Below are 18,730 nucleotides of genomic sequence, written 5' to 3'. Positions count from 1 at the left end.
TTCTCGGTACTGTACTATACTTTGCATTGGTACTGTTGGGGCTCAATGCTGTTTGCAACTAATTTTATTCTTAACCTGTAGAGGGCAAACGTTCGGTCTTCAAGACTGAACAAAATGGCGGACACTCCGCTCTATTTATACCACGACAGGGGAGGGGAGCGGAGTTTTCCCGCCAAAACCATTAGCTTTTTAATCTTCCAGCCTAGGCACTGCGCAGGTGCAGCACCCCCATATGTGTGACTGCACAGATGGCCACTCGAAGAACATCAGTTACACGTAAGCAACCTGCCTTTCTACATCCCACCCCATATGACTGCTAGTTGCTTCATATAAGCATGACATATCTCTTTAATTTTAAGTTTGTGTGACACCGTGCAGATATCCCCAGCAGACACAAAAGAGAATTTTGATAGAATTTGGCTTTCTTAAACTGAGGAGAAAAACCCTCACAAAAGATCAGTGAACAGAGGAGCAAAACAAATATATATAAGAGACTAAACAAAGGAAAAAGAAGTGAACAGTTTTATATTATACTATGAATATGCAACAAAAAATAAACAACTTTAAAAAAATAAAGTTCTTCGTCGTGGTCTCTGTGCATCACACATATGGGTGCTGCACCTGTGCAGTGCCTAGGCCAGAAGACTAGAAAGCTAACGGTTTTTGCGGGAAAACTCTGCTCCCCTCCCCCCCAGTGGTATAGAGCAGAGTGTCTGCCATTTTGCTCAGCCTTTGCGACCACCATTCACTGTGCCTCGTACCTCTTTGTCTCTCACTTAGATCCTCATGCTTACTGTTCATTTACAATTTTTGCTATATATCTTGTATATACCATGACTTGGTGGACTATCCTGGACAATCTGCTACCGGCGTTCTGTTTCGGCCGCCTCAACCGATGATAACCCTGTACACCAATGCATCCCTCGTCGGATGGGGTGCAGCATGTGTGGGACTTTGGGTTCAAGGGACTTGGAACCAACTAGAAGCAACGAAGCATATCAATTTCCTCGAGCTTCTGGTGATTTTCAATGCTCTCAAATCCTTTGAGACTGTCCTATGCCATCAGGTTGTCCAAATTGCTTGTGACAACATCGCTGCTGTTTTCTACATCAACAAGCAAGGCGGGACGAATTCACCAGCTTTAGCGCATTTATCAAGGAAATTTGGGATTGGTGCATCCCAAGGGACATACTACTCCTAGTGGTTCACTTGGCTGGAACCGACAACATGGAAGCAGACACATTGAGCAGACAGATGTCAACAACCCACGAGTGGGAGTTGGACAGACAACTTTGTGAACACCTCTTCCACCTATGGGGATACCCGGACATGGACTTGTTCGCTACCCGGAACAACAGGGTATGCGAACGGTATTGTTCAAGAGCGGGTATCGGATCGGAATTGAGAGGGGATGCCCTCACGATCCCTTGGGACAATATGATCTTCTACGCTTTTCCTCCAATACCACTACTAACGAGGGTGGCATCGAAAATAGTTCAAGACAATGCCACAGGAATATTAATAACTCGGTGGTGGCCCAGACAACCTTGGTTCACCACTCTCCTTCAACTGTCCAAAGGAATGTTTCTTCGGCTTCCCGCAATTCCTCACTGGCTAACACAACAAAACGGTCTGATTCGACATCGAGATCTGACCGTTGAAGCTGACAGCCTGGCGCATCACCTAAATCCTGCTGCTGACTCGATACCGACGTCTTCTCAAATACAGAGTACTCCTCCTTCGAATTTGACGGAAGTTGCTTCGGTCCTGACACCTTTAGATCCTGATATTCGGGCGATTCTTGAGTCTGCTTTGAGACCATCCACCTGTCGGTCCTATGCAGCAAAATGGAAAAGATACTCTTTCTTTGCTGAATGCCATTCATTCGCTCCTCAGATGGCTTTGATAGAGAATATATTGCGTTTCCTTCTACAACTGTACCATTCGGGACTTAAACCATCATCCATTAAGGTGTATGCAGCTGCCATAGCACATCATCGTGGCAGTGTACAAGTCTCATCGGTTTTTTCTCAACCTTTGGTTCGGTGCTTCATTAGAGGATTACAGAATTTGCATCCTTCTGTGCATCCTGTTATGCCAACATGGAGTCTTTCTGTAGTGCTTCAAGCACTTAGAAAAACCCCGTTTGAACCTTTGGCACTGTTGACCTTCATCTACTGTCTTGGAAAACAGCGCTCCTTATTGCAGTCACATCAGCTCGAAGAGTCAGTGAACTTTGTGCTCTTCAAATAGACCAACCATATCTAAATTTTCATAAAGAAAAGGTTGTTCTTCAGATGGATTCTTCGTTTTTGCCTAAGGTGGCTACACTGTTCCATGTGAGCCAAGAGATTGTTTTGCCTGCATTTTTTCCATCACCCTCGAATCCAATTGAGAGGTCCCTGCACACTCTCGATATTAGACACTGTTTGGCTTTTTACAGATCCTGTACAGAATCCTTCTGTCATTCTAATAGCATGACAAAGGGTCCCCAGTCACGTCTCAGAGACTTTCAAAATGGATCGTCAAAACTTTCGTCTTGGCATACCAGCTAGCAAAGATAGACTTACCTGTATTTCCAACAGGTCATTCTACGCGAGTAGTAGCGACTTCATCTGCCTTTGCCGCTGGAGTTCCGCTTCAAGGTAACTGCAGAGCGGCAACATGGGCTGCTCCATGTACTTTTGCCAAGCATTATCAGCTGGATGTCCATGCCAGACAGGACTGCTCTTTTGGCAAAGCAGTTCTCGTCTATTCTTCGCCGACGACATCTCCCTCTTCCGAGTCTGGTAAGCTTGCTAATCACCCATATGTGTGATGCACAGAGGCCATGACGAAGAAAAGCAGGTTGCTTACCTGTAACTGATGTTCTTCGAGTGGTCATCTGTGCATTCACACAACCCACCCGCCAGCCCCTCTCGGTGTTGGTGAGTGGAAATATCCAAGGAGTGCTTACATCCATATATGCCCAGCCGCCCCTTGAGATGAGCGGGAGAGGCCCTTCTCCGGGAACCCTCCGTGAAAGGGTTCCGTAAAAGAAATTAGGAGGGTGGGTACTCGGAGGAGGGCTTTCTCTGCGGTGGCGCCTAAGTTATGGAATGAGCTCCCCAGAGAGGTCTGCCTGGCGCCGTTGTTATTTGCTTTTCGGCGCCAGCCGAAGACCTTTTTATTTTAGCGGCATTTTAACTGTTAGCATTATTTGATCTTATCTGGCCAGGGTGGCTTATTTTATATTGTATTTTTTGGATTTTTAATGTTTATATTTGTTGTAATTTATATTATAATTACTTTTATTTATTGTTGTAAGCCACCCCAAGGCTTCGGCGAATGGGGCGGCATAAAAATGTTTTAATAAATAAAAATAAAATAAATATTCTTTATCGGTACTGTGTCTAAGTTCTTAGGGTACCGATGGTGATGATGCTTATTGTAATATCATTCCAGCCTTAAGGGGGTGCACGTTCGGTCTTCAAGACTGAGCAAAATGGAGGACACTCTGCTCTATTTATACCACTGCGGGAGAGGGGAGCAGAGTTTTCCTGCCAAAACCGTTAGCTTTCTAATCTTCCGGCCTAGGCACTGCGCAGGCGCAGCACCCGTGAATGCTCAGATGGCCACTCGAAGAACATCAGTTACAGGTAAGAAACCTGCTTTTGCTTATCCTGAAGAGTTGTTACTTATTATAAGCAGGGTTGTATGCTCTGGGAACCCTCCGTGAAAGATATTAGGAGGCAAAGTACCCAGAGGAAGACTTTCTCTGCGGTGGTGCCCCACCTATGGAATGCGCTCCCCAGAGAGGTCTGCCTGGTGCCATTGTTATTTGTTTTTCTGTGCCAGGTTAAGACCTTTTTATTCCAACAATATTTTAATAACTTTTAATATTGGTTTATATATGTTTTAATTTGCAGCCAGGGTGGATCTGAAATTCATTTGTATTATGTTTTATATTCTTAGTTATTTATGTGAGCTGTCCTGAGGCCTTCGTGACAGGATGACATATAAATATTCTAAATAAATAAATAAAATATATGTAATGTCTACTAGTAACGTATGTGTAGAAGTTGCATAATTAGCTAGTGAAAGAACATTAATATTTTTGACTAAATTAAAGATTTTAACAAATACTTTAAAAATCAAGCCTCATATATCAATATTAAAGAATGTACAATAATGTAGTAAGCAGAAATAGCCACTGCCACTTACTGTTAAAGCTAAAAGCCATATACTTAAAAAGTCCCTTAGTTTCATTGATTAAAATTGACTTTCACTAATTAAAGGAGCCATGAATGTATCTGCCAATTCAGCCTTGAAGCCCTAATTATTAATGATGAACATAATCACTGTGGCTTCATTCTGATTGTATCTGAGACTACCATTACATATGTCCAAAACTCAGGTGTATTACTGAATTTAGAATGGCTTTTGTAATTCACTGTAAAGCCATCCTACTGTTTGTGTCAGTGATATCTTCTAGTAAACCCTAGATGTGCTGGAAGATCTGAAAGTCAAAAAATGTAGGCAAAAAGTCTTCCCCCGTACTGGATTCCCTTTCTGCTGCATAAAAAACCTTTTTTAAAAAGGCAGAAAAATAGCATTTAGACAGGACGTTGACTGAGACTTTCCAATGCACCTGAAGTGAGGAGCTGGCAGAGGGTAGTTTCTTTACTCCACTAGATCATTTGGTTGAAAGTTAAAACTACCATCTACTTAAGTCTAAGTTTTAGATGAAGGTGGGGGTTTAACTTGGTTCCTTAGCAGTGCTACCCCATCTTATATCATGGCCTCAGATATAGGACATATGTGTGTATCTTTTCTTTTTTTTAACCTTTTTATTTTAAAGACACCTCAGTGCAAAGAAACAGACCCCTATAAAAATGTTTTTAAAAACAAAATGTTCATGTTCCAAAACAAGGAGAAATAGATAAAACATTTCCTCATCATAGTGGAGATTTTCAGATTGGCCTGCAACCCACTGGAAAGAAGTAGGCCTGGATCAGTTTCCTGACTGGAAGTCAGAATTCAAGCCCAGATAATGGAGGAATTGGTGGTCTCCTCCATCTCTTAACACATTATTAAGTCATATGAAACTGTGGTATCGCAGTCTCTTAAGTTATTTTAATATTGCTTTTGTGGCATAAAGCAGTTGCTTATTACTTGGAAACAGTGCACGCATTGTTGCAGTACATAATTACCTTGCATTTTTATCTCTTAGGTTGGCTGCTTTATTGTTCCCATATTATTTTTGTTTTCTAATTTTTGTGTATTTTGTATTATTTAAATAACCTTTTAAAGACCGTTTAGTATAAAGCACTTCGTAAGAACTTAACAGCTGATTGAAATGCACTAGAACATTTTTTTAAAAAAAACCTTGTTAAGGGATAGAAAGTAGCTGGCTTCCATATGTGAATCAATAATTAAATTTGAAATACATTGAAATTGGTGATTTGTGCATATTTCCCCCGACTGAAAAGCTTGATGAAGCACTGAGTTTTGCATACTTAAGCTCCATTTGAAAAAAAGAACAGTATCTTGAAAATTGTGAAGAAGTGGGAAGGTTGATAGGACTTTCTTTGCTCATGTCCTCTTTCCTTTGAAAAGGCAGAAATGACATAAAGGAACTTGCCTCTGGTCTTCCTTAAATCATCTTATGAGTCAATGTTTTGTCGTGTTTATCCTGTAACATTATGGCTTTTTCTAGAAATACCTTGTACTCAGCTGTGACAGTGTTTAAAGACCCTTACACAAGATAACTTAATGGCTGCTATTCATGTCTAACTCTTTTTAACATTGTTGGCTATATGCATGGTCTATGCCAGCCTTCCTCAACCTGTTGGCCTTCAGAAGCATTTTGACTACAACTCCCAAAATTCCTATCCAGCAGGTCCATTGAATGGGAATTCTGGGTGTTGCAGTTCAATCATGACAGGAAGGCACAAGGTTGGGGAAGGCTGGTCTATGCTATGCATAATAAGCTAATAACCATTTAAGTTTATGTGTAACTTAATTTTTTGTATGTTAAAGTTCCAGAATAATGTCTTTAGTCTGAAATAAGGAGTGTGCATTATTTTGGAATAGAAAGTATTCTGTGGATATTGTATGTGCATAATATAGCTATTTTAAGGGATGCATGGCAACCCTGTTCTGATCCAGCTGCTCATTAGTTTAATTGATAACCTACATGATAGTTCCCACTAAATTCTTACTTGCTGGAATATGTTAACAAATTCTTCTTTTGTATATGTGATCGTATGTGCAAATAAAGAGAACCTAATGATTTAGTTAATAAGTGTGAAATGGCTTGAATCCTCAAAGGTTTGCTTCTCTGTCCACTATTTAACAAATTTCTCTAAGACTGATTCTTGGTGAAAGCAAACATTGTTTCTGTGCTGTTACACTATATAATATACTATACTATGCTTCTCTGCAATAGTATAGTATTGAATAATAGGATGTCTGTGTTCACAAGACCACTGCTTGTACAGTGGAACTTTGGTGCTTCCAAAACTAACCCCAAACAGGTAAAAACACTTCTGGAATAGGGCAGGTCAGCAGAATTCACAGAAGTTTTCCTTTGATTTGTGTGTTTCTGGTCACTGCTCTTACTATTTTTAGAAGCGCTATAGCCTTGTTGCACAAGTGGTGAGTTCCAGGAGCACAGTGGGATCAGCAGAGGCAGTGCAGCCTCCAGTGTATCCAGATGCGTTCCACCTTACAGTTATATCTAGGTGGTTTAGTTACTGATAGTAGGTATAAAAAATTTGAAGTTATGAAACTTTTTATGGGAGCATGTTTAATGCTGCCACAATCAAAATAAATAAATAAATCTTATTCTTGGTTTGAGAACTCTGTAGTCTTTTATAATGTCTTGTATTGTAAGCTTAAATACTTGTATATTTGTAGATTCCCCTGAGGTTACAGTAACTGGATATGATGGAAATTGGTATATTGGAAGGGAGCATGTTTTACTCAGGTGTAATGCTGATGCAAATCCACTACCAATGGAGTTTACATGGAGTCGGTAAGTTTCTACTGAAATTTGATGCTGTTCAAAAGCGGTCTTCATTTATAGAGATATCTTGAAATATTTTTAAAATCTCACTTTTTAAAACTCTGCTCATGTATTCTTTACCTGTCAGTCTATGAAATTCAGGAAGGAAGTACCTGTAGTCCTCCAAATGTTGCTAAATTTTATATTGTTATCTCTTGTATTTTAATTTATGTTGTGAGCCGCCCCGAGGCTTCAGCAAATGGGGCGGCATAGAAATGTTTTAATAAATAAATAAATAAATAAATTGTCACTTCCATCATCCATGACCATTAATCATGTAGCCTACAGCCCATGGTAGTTGGACTCAATAAGTTATGGAGAGATAGTGGTTCCTTAGCTTTGTTTTAAGTAACGTTTGTGAATGTATGAAGTTTGTTAACTAAACATGTGGCTGTAGATATTAATTCATACAGTCTGTTTAAAAAAGATTAGACGAATTCAAGAGAATACAATAATCCCCAACCTGGTGTCTACCAAGTTCTCTGGATGACCATTATTAGCATTTTTAACTATTGGCTATGCCAACTGTAGCTGATAGAAATTGAAGTCCAAAACACCTGAATGTTACCAGGTTGAGTAAGCATAAAAAACACAAAATGTCACCTTCGTGTTTATATATATAAACAGACATTATAAACAAAGCAGCACTATTTCAGTCTCCCAGTATATATATGGCTGGCCACTGTGCAGTAAAGAATTCTGGAGTACATGTTCCCTTGGTCTGATCCAGAAAAACAAAGAGTTATTATCATAACTGAAAGATGATACTGGAAATGAAACACCTGGATTTATAAGTAATTTAATTTATAAATAAGTTAATATAATTACATGGATTTTGATGAGGAATCTTTCAGTTATCAAGCTGAATTTATCAACAAATGTAGCTAGCTTTGTTAGAAATCATAGCTTTTTTAAAAACAGTGATCAACTGATCTTGTTTTTGTAGAACAGATTCAAAGATGACCTCTTAAATATCTGCACTGCTTTCAAAGTTTAGTGAGGGGCTGTAGCAAATTGTGAAGTTAAGTGTTAAACACAATGCTGCTGTTGATTAATTGATAATATTTCCATAATATAATATTGTGGGTTATTTAAATATATAGCACCATAGAATGCTTAATAGAGCCTTTAAATGGGGGGACCCTCTTTTCCTGTTATGCCTGTTACAACTACCTTAACATTCTCTTCTAAAATATAAAAGTCATTTTATTTGCCATTAATAAATGTAGCTGTATCTCAATCTATTGATCCTAAGTGGGCTTGCTTTGCACTTTTATTAGAATGTAAAATGTTTTCTGAAACATGTATTACTTACAGCACAAACCTATACATAGCTATTCAGAAGTAACTGCCCTTGAGTAGTCACTGAGACTTATATCCAGGTAGATGGATATAAGACTGAAGCTTTAGGGTTCAACTTACTGCTACCCTAAATCATGTTACATGATCTTTATTGACGTCCATCACAACACCAATAACATTTGATAGTGTGCTGGGATTTCCAGGAAAACCCACTGTGCAAGCAAATACAACTGATGTTTCACTAGAGGTCACTCATGCTACTGCATCATAATTTACATTACTGGAAGTGTTGAAGATTATTTTCCATTTATGTACATTATAAAAAGCCAAGTGCCAAGTGTAGCAATGGATATTGTTAATTGAAAATGGTAATAATGCAGTCCTAAGCCTATACAGGCAGAGGTAAGTACACTTAGTTAAATGGAACTTACTTTTCACATCTTTTCTCTGCCCTCTTGATTTTCTCAGTATGCTGGACTAGCAAATACAGATGTACATTTCCATGCTGAACATGATGGAGAATTGCATGTATACTTCTGTTGAATTCTGAATTGAATTCTGACTGATTTAGTACAATTTTTTTTTACTTAATTAGCAACTTGCTCTAGTTGAGAAACATTTAGGGACATATTGTGATTATCCCTCCTTATAATGGGGTTTGACTGTGTTCAGTTTGTGGTGTATCCCAGTTGTATTTAAAAATACATGATGACCTCTTCTGGCTATGATTATAACTCCTATACTTACGAAGTATGTGGTAGGATTTCCAAAGGTTATGATTTGGGATTGAATTCCTTTATAACTTTCCCTATCTTTATGACTTTACCAGTTGCCCATTCTGAAGCATTCTTTTTGGAAACTGAGAGACAAGACAGATTGAGAAGCTTTTTTAAAAGAATAATTGCTATCCTGCATTTAACCAGTGTTACATGATAAATTGCTGTTGATTTCCTGCAGCATTTATGTAAAGTAGTAGTGCAAATTTCACTTTTGTCCCACTGAGACATTGTAGAAATGACCTTATTTTCACTCCATTGAGGTACAACTCTTAGGATTTCAAATAAAATTGTATTAAAACATTCAAGCTATCTGTTAACACCTTTGTAATTTAGGTTGGATGGACGTTGGCCTGAAGGTCTGCAGCCTTTAAATAATACTCTACATTTCAGCAGTCCATTAACCTACAATTATACTGGAACTTATGTTTGCAAAGTGGCCAATTCACTTGGCCAAAGAAGTGATCAAAAGACTATCTACATATTAGGTAAGTTTTGGTTTTAATTTTTCAGTATCAAAGGAAAAACTTATAAATTGCATTATATTAGAGATAGCTTCTTTACTATGATAGACTTTATGGTTTTCTTTTGAATTTATCAGCCTGAGAGATCAAGTTCCAGGTTTCTCATACACGCGGTGTAATGGAACTATTTTCCTGTTACTGATATCTGCTTTGAATCAGCAAAAATAAACTACATCAATATGCCTTTACTGATAAACTGATTTAAAAAAACCTAGTTTTGATTTTGTAGTAGCCAATACAATAAAACTGGTTCACCCTTAAGAACACAGTGATTTGCTCGCTAAATGTGGAAACGTAGGTGATTCGTATGACCTACTCGGATTCTAGTATGTTATTTAAAACTTGTTATTATTTCACTGTTACAATTGAAATCGGAAGTTGGAACACTAATTTTAGCCTTGAGAAAGAGTGATTCCATGTCTAAATAGTTAACGTTCAAGGTATTTGTGGTAATTTTCTATAGTAAGTAAAGAAGCTGATGTAGCATAGCTAAGAAACAGATACTATTTGAAGAATTGAATTAGGGATCCATTGTGCCATGAATTCAACTGGTAAGCCTTAGGTCTTCAGCGCTTGATTGTAATAGAATTGATGTAAGAATAAACGACAGTGTCATTTTGCTTGCTACTCTAAGCCATCTTGCAAATAAGCCCCAGAGGGTTGACTAAACAATGAATGGTTTATCCAACAGGCTATCGGACTTGCCATAGTTTGTTCTCCCTCTGCTTTTCCGCTTAGTCCTTTCCTGGCTTTGGCATGTATTCCCTTGTCTTCCCACTCCACCTCTTTTCCATCCCAGTCACTGCTCCTTTTCATTTACCATCATTTTTCCCTCCATGCCTAGGGAGCACACAAATGTGTTTGTATTTTTATTGTTTTCCCATCATTCTTTCATAAGTATGCAGGAGACACTTAAGCTGTTCAATATGTGTAGCCTTCTCTGGTTAATGTTTTTGTATGTTGAAGCTGGCAACAGGAATGCCAAAATGTAACATAAAAGGAAATTGGCAAGGAAAGACTGCATATTTTTACACAATTGTGAAGGACCAGGGGAGAAATAATAATAAGAGAAATAAGGTCCCAGTAGTGCATTCCAGAAGCACCAAAATAGGGAATGTGAGAGCAGTAAGTGCACCACATGTGAGGGTCACAATATCTCCCAATTAACACTGGGTTTTGAGGCTTGGGCTTACAGTTGTGGGAGTTCTCCTATTTAGCACTTCCCTGAGCCTCCAGTCAGTCCATGAAGGGGAGTATATTGGCTTTTTTTCCCCTTTTATAACTCCTTTTTCAAATACTGCAGATGTGCAAATTTCCCCTCCATTTAAACCGTAGGTTTTATATTTTTGCAGATATTCTCAACAAATTAAAACAAAAAGCAAACACACTGGAGGATGACTGAATGAGTCAAGGCAGCACTATTTACACCACTACCCCATGAGCCACATTCACTTTGTCCCATGCACCTGCTTCTCAGAGTTGAAGTTTTTGTTTTAACTGTCAGAGACATCTTCTGAATTGCAGTAAGCACAGCAGTAAATCATTTGAAAAGTAGCCATGAAAAGCAGGGGAGTTAAGCTTCTATTTCTGAACTCCTGGGAGATTGAGCAAAATATTGAGACAGGGAGAAGACAATGTGCAGAGTCCATTCAGTCCTTAAAGGTGAAAGTGGTTTTTTGGTGCACTTTTCATCCAAACTTCTGAATTGTACCACAGGGTCACTCCTTCCCTCATGCTACTATTTCTGCCCAGATTCTTTTGCACAAAGTTCCCTATATGCAGCCCAATCTTGTCAGTTTCCTTGCATGTTGCATACTTTTCTTTGGTGCTCCTTTGACAGCTAAAACAATTGACCTACACAGGTGAATTGGTGTTTTTGTGCAATTGCAAAGGAAAAGCAAAACAGAAATAATAAAAAACTTTATTTATGTAATTCAAGGCACCAATGCTTTTTTAAAAAAAATAGGAAGCAACAAGTTACATTCCCCCCAAGTGCCATTTGGGCATTAGTGAGGGGAGCAGTTATTGGTCAAGGAGTCTGGAAGCAGCAGTGATAAGGTTGTGAAGAATGTCACTGGGATTTTGGCCAATTTGGCCAAAATGCTCTGTAGTGGATTCAGACAATCCAGATTGGAATTGCTATCCCAGGTTTAGTTACACAACAACCCTCTATGAGTATGAACAATGCTACAACAAGTTGTGGGTTCTCAAGGTGTTTGATTCAAGAAAATTCAGCCATTCTGTGGAAAATTCATTGGGTTGGGACAATGTGACCACCCATAATGTTTTTGTCCATATTGAATTGTCATGTCATATGAACCAAGTCAATGTAAAGAATGTGTATTGAACGGTAAAGTATAGAATATAAATTCTAACATTTACTCTTAGGAGTAAATATATTGGTTCCAAGCCTGTGGATGATATGCTCCGCCAGCACAGCCTGGCTCCCTCCGTCAGTTTTCCAGCCTGTGTAACTTCACCTTTGGCATCATTCTGCATAATAAAGGATAGTTAAGAAGAAACTGTATGCTGAATTCTTCCCTTGCATATGAGACAGAAACAACAATAATGCTCTGTCAGGGAGACAACTCTTAAAATTCCCAATAGCTATGTTAACATAGTGGCTCTTTTATAGCAGCTTCTCACCCTCTCAGCTCTGAGAGGAACTCTGTTGGTTCATATTGAAGACATAGCTATTCCAATACCTTATTTCCCAAAATGGTCAATTAGATGCTTCTGTGAAGCCCACAAGCAGGATATGAAGGTAATAGGCCTCTCCTGCTCTTGTTCCACAGTGGCTGGTATTCAGAGGCATAGTGTTCTGTTTCTCTGGATGCTTCCTCATGTTTTTCGTTGGTCCACAAATGGAAAGCCAGCACCTAGGGCATAATAGTACCCTGAGCCAAGGCACTGTGGGTGAGTGCCATATGCTTTTGTCATACCTGGCATGTTCTCAGTTGCCAGAATGTCATTTCAGGGTTACAGTGGATTGAATGAAACTGTGCTAAATCACTTAATAATGCAGATAAAATATCACAAAATAGATGAACCTTCTTGGGTTTTGTTTTCAGCGAGCCTCTGAAATACATGATTTTTTTAAAAAAAAAATTTTGCTAGAAAGTCAGAAGATAGCATTTATATTGCTGAGCCAAATTACCTCATCATGTTTCTCACAGCTATATGTTTGCTACATCTTTAAAACATGTGACAAGCATAGACTTAAGTCTCATACTCCTAACATGAAAGATCCTATATTCATAATTAGGACTGTAGGTCTGGTGATAAAGGAAGAAAGTGAATGGCAATAGTTAAAGTGCTATATTGGTTATATGGTAGGAACGGCAAATTCAGTCATCATTCTTTCAAATAAACTTGAGAATTAAACAGTAGATGTTTGACCTCTCACTGTTTCTGAAGGTTAAAGCAGAGCTCAGCATTAAATTCAGCTTCCATGTTTTCAACTTTTGGTGACCTGCAACAGCAGGGGGTCAGACCTGATGGCCTTCTCATCCCCTTCCAATTCTGTTCTTTCATTTTCTGTAATATGATTCTGTGATTTTTATAGTGACTCAGAAAGGACCTTTTTGGTACTGGTTTTTTGACTTTGGAATCCTCTCCCTGGACAGGCTTACAAGCCACGCTAACTTGATGTTATTTAGGTGTTGGACAGCAATCTTTTCCTCAAATCCTTTTACTATAATCTTGTTCTTATTTGTTGTTCACAGTAAATTATCTGTTTATAATGTGTTTCTGACTTCTGTAATGAAAATTGACTTACAGGTTGGAATAAATATCCACCTAAATAAATTAATATGTGAAATCATAAATCACTGACTGTTATTGAGACTAGAAGTCTTTTATACGTCAAAAATTATATTAGATATATAAACGTATGACAATATTTCTATTAATCCTTATATAATTACATTCATACTATGAAATAAAATACTTTCTGAACTTAGGATCAAAGTTTCTGTTCAATTTAAATTGCTTATATCACCAATCTATTAGACTGAGTAGCAAGCATCTTCTAACATTAATGTATTATTAAATATTATGTTAAGCAAGGTCAACCTGCTTGAAGAATTCTGCTGAATTGAACAGTAGAATATAAAATAATAAATACTATCAAATCATAATGCAATTGAAGAGGGTACTGGCAAAGAATAAAGATACAGAAAGAGAACTTGAAACTTGTATAGAAATTTGGTTAGTTGTACATTGCTTAGTGTTGAAAGGGAATGGGGATGTGTGGATCACTCCCACATTGTCTGCCTACCCTACCTTACAGGATTGTTAGAATAAAAATGTGTATGGCACCTTTATCTTCTTGGATGAAGTGAAGCATAAATCAAAATATGATATATATATAATTCAGATATTTCTGATGTGCTCAGAATGCCTTGCCTTTTTTCTTTCCACTTTCTTCACCCCAGTTCAATATGAAATGGATCCTTTTAATCTTCTCTGAATTTCTTTTATATTCATATAAATATATATAAATTTATCATTTTTCCTTGTATATTCTCACAGAATCCTTCATACAGTAAACATAAATTTACATGAAATATTAGGTTATTTTCTGTTTAATTTAGGAAAGCATAAAGTTATAAGGGATTTTAGCTTGTTCACGAAATTGTGTATATGTCCTTACTGTATAAAACATAGTATTTGATTTTGTTGAGACTTAGAAGTATTCAGGGAAGAAGGAAATGTTTGCATTGGTGGGATTGAAGGAGCAAAGTGAGGGAATGGGTTAACTTGTTGAAAAACAGGAAAACAGAGTAAAAGAAGACTTAAAGGGAAACCCATGACAAAATTTCAGAGGGTTGTGATAGTCCAGTTTTTTTGGTCAATCACAAAGACATGCCTGACCCATCATGACCGCATGGATAACATTCCTCCAGGCTCTGCTGTCCTCCGCCATCCCCCACAATCCACCCAAGCCTACAGCCACTGCCCCAGTGACTCCATCTAGCCACTTCATCATCTACTTCCAGGACAGCAACTTAGCAGCAAAAGTATTGTGGTACCTTCAAACACTGATAATTTTTCTTGGACGTGGTCACTGAAAAAAAAAAAAAGCTGGGGCCATGATGGAAGATGAAATGTGTTAGCTAGTTTTAGCTTCCACTCTTCAAATTGCCAGCCTTTTTATAGAGCTTCTGCAGAGTAGCCCTCCAAGTTTGGATGCCATAATTTCCCTACTTTCTGATGTGATCTAGGAATCAAAGAAGGGAGTAAAGGAAGGAAAGGAAGCTGCTAAGTCCTTCTACTTCTCTAGACAGTCCAGCTTGTCTATATCAGCCTGAAATGGGAAAAATCTCAAAAGCCACTATCCCAGCAGTGCACATCTCTCAGGTGTTAGAGCACAAGATCCATTAATTGTCTTGTAAGGCCCATGGTGTATGTCTTGACAGGTAGCCCATAGAACAAAGTGAATTATGAGGAAAAAATGCCTGACCTCCCAATTGGACAACATAAAACACACTAATCACAAGGTACAATTTTCAAGGCATCAACAGCAGCACACAGCCCAGGTTCTTTGTTGCTCGGTGATACTTTTATTTGGAACCATTGCAGAAGATTTATTCTCTTCTTCAACTATAAGATTATATGTGAATCAGTGAGCTTCATTTATTTCTTTTTTTAACTAAACAGTACTCTATGTACATCTGTGTAGTAGCTCTGTTTACAAGCTCCTCTGTATTCTCTTATTCATTCAGTGTACTCAAGTACACACATAAAGAACTTAACCTGGAAGTGGATGAATGTATCATGTAATGGCAAGTGACAAAATCCTAACAGTGGTGTTCTGTAAAACCTACTGAATGAATTCCTTAAATTGGCAAACAAGACATTACAAAAAACTGTATAGATTAAGAAAAGCCATGCTGGATCAGAGCTCTGATGGACTTCTACCCCATGAAACTGTCTGATCCCCCTTTAAAGCCATCCAGATTGATCAGCAGTGCCACTTCTCATGGTAGCAAATCCTATAACCTTATATTATATGAAGAAGTAATCCTTTTTATCTGTCCTAAACTTTCCACCAGTTTCATGGGATGACCCCAGGTTCTAGTATTATGGAAGAGAGAGAGAGAGATTTCTCCTTCTCCACTTTCTTCACACCATGCATTATTTTAAACAACTCTTTCATGTCTTCTCTAGCTTGCCTTTTTTCTAAACTAAACAGTCCCAGTTGTTGTAGCCATTGCTCATAGGGGAACTGCTCCAGCCCCCTGACCATTTTTGTTGCCTTTCTCTGTACTTCTTCCAACTCAATAATTTCTTTTCTTCGGTAAGGCAATCGGAATGGAACATAATATTCCAAGTGTGGTCACACCAAAGAATTTATATAAGGAAAGTAAGAAGTTTAGAAGATTCTTTTCTGTTTTTAATTATGCTTAGCATGCAGTTTGCCTTTTTCACAGCAGCTGTGCACTGGGCCAACAGTTTCATCGAGTTGTCCACTACTTCCCCAAGATTCCTTTCTTGCTCATTCATTGCTAGCTCAGATCGCATCAGCATATACTTAAAGTTGGATTTTTTTGCCCCAACATGTATATTTTACACTTGCTTAAATTGAACTGCATTTGTCATTTTGATGCCCATTTTCCCAGTTGGAAAGATTCCTTTGGAGCTCCTCACAGTCCCTTTTGGTTTAAATCATCCTAAATAATTTGATGTCATCAGCAAACTTGGTCACTTCACTACTCACTCTTAATGCAAGATCATTTATGAATAGATTGGAAAGCATTGGTCCTAGCACAGAACCCTGTTGGACATCACTCCATTGGAAGAAGTTATCATTTAATCCCAATCTGTCTTCTGTTCCCAGTTAGTGATTCATAAGAGGACTCTCCTGCACCTTTTATTCCATGACTACTTAGTTTGTTCAGGAGCTTTTGCTTAAGAACTTGGTCAAAAGCCTTTTGGAAGTCCAAGTAAACAATGCCTTCCTGATTGCCCCTGTCTAAAGGCTTATTGACACTCTCAACAAATTTCACTAGGTTAGTGCAACAAGTTTTCCCCTTGTGGAAACTATGCTGATTTTTATTCCAACAGGGCTTGTCCCTCTATGAGCTTACTGATTCTATCTTTAATAATGCTTTCAAGCAATTTACCTATAACAAATGTTAAGCTAACTGACCTGTAATTTCCTAGATCCCCCCAGATCACTTTAAAGAAATCACATCAGCTATTCTTCAATTCTTTGATACAACAGCTGATTTTAGGAACTAAAAGGTCAGCAATTTCATGTTTGAGTTCTTTGAGAACTCTAGGATGGATGCTATCTGGACTGGGTGATTTGCTGCCTTTCAGTTTGTCGGTAAGATAGAGAACTTCATCTTTTGTCACTACTTTCTGTGATAATTCCCCAGAGTACAAAAGCATAGAAACAGGTGCTATGCATCTACATTCAGCTTCTATGCAGCCTCCTTCTCCTCCTCCTCCCCACCGCAATGCTCCTTTAATTTCATTATTATCCAATGGCCCAACTGCTTCTTTAACTGCTTTCTTCTGTTATATTTAAAAAATTCATTGTTGGCCCTGATGATGTTAGCAATGCATCCCTCAAACCATCTCATTGCTTTTCTGATTGTCTGCTTGCATCTGGTTGCCCAAGCTTGTGGTCCCTTCTGTTGTTGTTTTGTTCTGGTTTTTTTCCCCATGTGGGCAAGACTTCCATTTTTTGAAGGAAGTTTTCTTTTTCCTAATAGCTTCCTTGACTGTATGTGTTAACCTTGCTGGTGATTTCCTGGACTTTGTGCTACATCTCTTCACTTGTGGTATGCATATTATCTGTGCCTCTATTATAGTGTTTTTGAGTAGTCTGCAAGTGCTTTGAAGCAATTTAAACTTCTAGATTCCCTTCTTCAGCTGCTGCCACCTCCTCCTCCTCCTTATTTTTCTGTATCTTCCATTATAAAATGGAAGTTGCTATGTAATTGATGTTCAAAATGTAGCCATCTCAAATTTAATCATATTAATTGAACTAATTTGTTTTAGATTTTTGTCTTGCTTGCTCAGCTAATGATGTCTTTGAAGGAATTGCCTAAATGTTATACTAAATTTTCATTAACTACTTCTTCCAGTTTTTTTATATTGCAGGTACTATATGATGAAATCTACCGTATATACCAGTGTACAAGGTCACTCGTGAGGTTGATCTTTTGGGCCATTTTTCTGATGTTTGTCATATGTCAGGCATATAAGATGACCCCCTCCCCATTTTTGCTTCATTAGTTCCAGTTTAAAGGGTCCTCTAATACTCCTGTATGTACAGATATATTTCTAGAAAAAAAAATCTTTAAAAGCAGCTATCTCTTGAGGCTTCAATTCCACTGAGAGACTAAACATGTGAGTAAGGCTGGCTAGTGTAGAGAGATAAAGAGTGTAGTGTCCCCAAACAGATAATTATGTTTTTTCGCTAGAGATATTTGTTGTTTTTTCATTGTGGTTTCAGGCATCTGCTGAGGGACTTAGAACCTACCCCCCATGGATATGGGAGTCTTACTATATGATGAAAAAATTCACCTGGCATATAAGATGACCGTCCAATTTTTCCTCCCTTTTCCAGTTGTAAGGGGAATCTTATATGCCGGTATATACGGTAGCTAACTAAAATAGATACTCTTTATTTTAAACTGAGCATTTCCTAACCTTTTCATTTTTGTATAATCTTGGAGATACTTCATATAATGCATGATATTTCTTCCATGTACTCATAATGTCCAGGATGCAAAAAGCTACTTCAGGCTGACTAATGACAGACCCACGGGGCCATATCATATACAAGATACTCAACGTGGTTTCAGGCTAGCTGTCATGTGGCACTGAAAGGGAGCAGTTTGATAAGTAAAAGTAAAAAATTATTTCTAGGTACATAGAACTAGTGTACATGTTCTTTGGATCTAGGGTACTGGTGCACCATCCACATAGACATGGATGAGCAGCTGGTAGCACTCCAGATGTTTTTGCTTACAGCTCCTATGCACAGCCAGTGTAGCCAGTGATGATGACTAATGAATGTTATAGACCAAAACATCTTAAGGGTCACAAGTAGCATGCCTCTA

General features: G+C 38.2%; 1 protein-coding gene across 4 annotated transcripts in view; it reads left to right on the top strand.

Annotated features, from left to right (window-relative positions):
• The window catches only part of NECTIN3 (nectin cell adhesion molecule 3), a 78,607-nt gene that overhangs the window by 46,085 nt on the left and 13,792 nt on the right, over positions 1-18,730 (top strand). For all 4 annotated transcript variants that reach the window (XR_006415835.1, XM_044441588.1, XM_044441589.1 and 1 more), the window contains exons 4-5: positions 6,901-7,018; positions 9,463-9,614. Coding sequence is in view for 3 of the 4 variants with exons in the window: in XM_044441588.1 (XP_044297523.1) it covers positions 6,901-7,018; positions 9,463-9,614 (270 nt within the window). In the remaining variant the exon portion in view is untranslated. The remainder of the gene's footprint in view (positions 1-6,900; positions 7,019-9,462; positions 9,615-18,730) is intronic.

The sequence above is a fragment of the Varanus komodoensis genome, unplaced genomic scaffold (assembly GCF_004798865.1).
Source record: "Varanus komodoensis strain SLA01 unplaced genomic scaffold, ASM479886v1 scaffold4, whole genome shotgun sequence".
Classification (NCBI taxonomy): Eukaryota; Metazoa; Chordata; class Lepidosauria; order Squamata; family Varanidae; genus Varanus; species Varanus komodoensis.
This window is presented reverse-complemented; position numbering and strand designations above follow the sequence as displayed.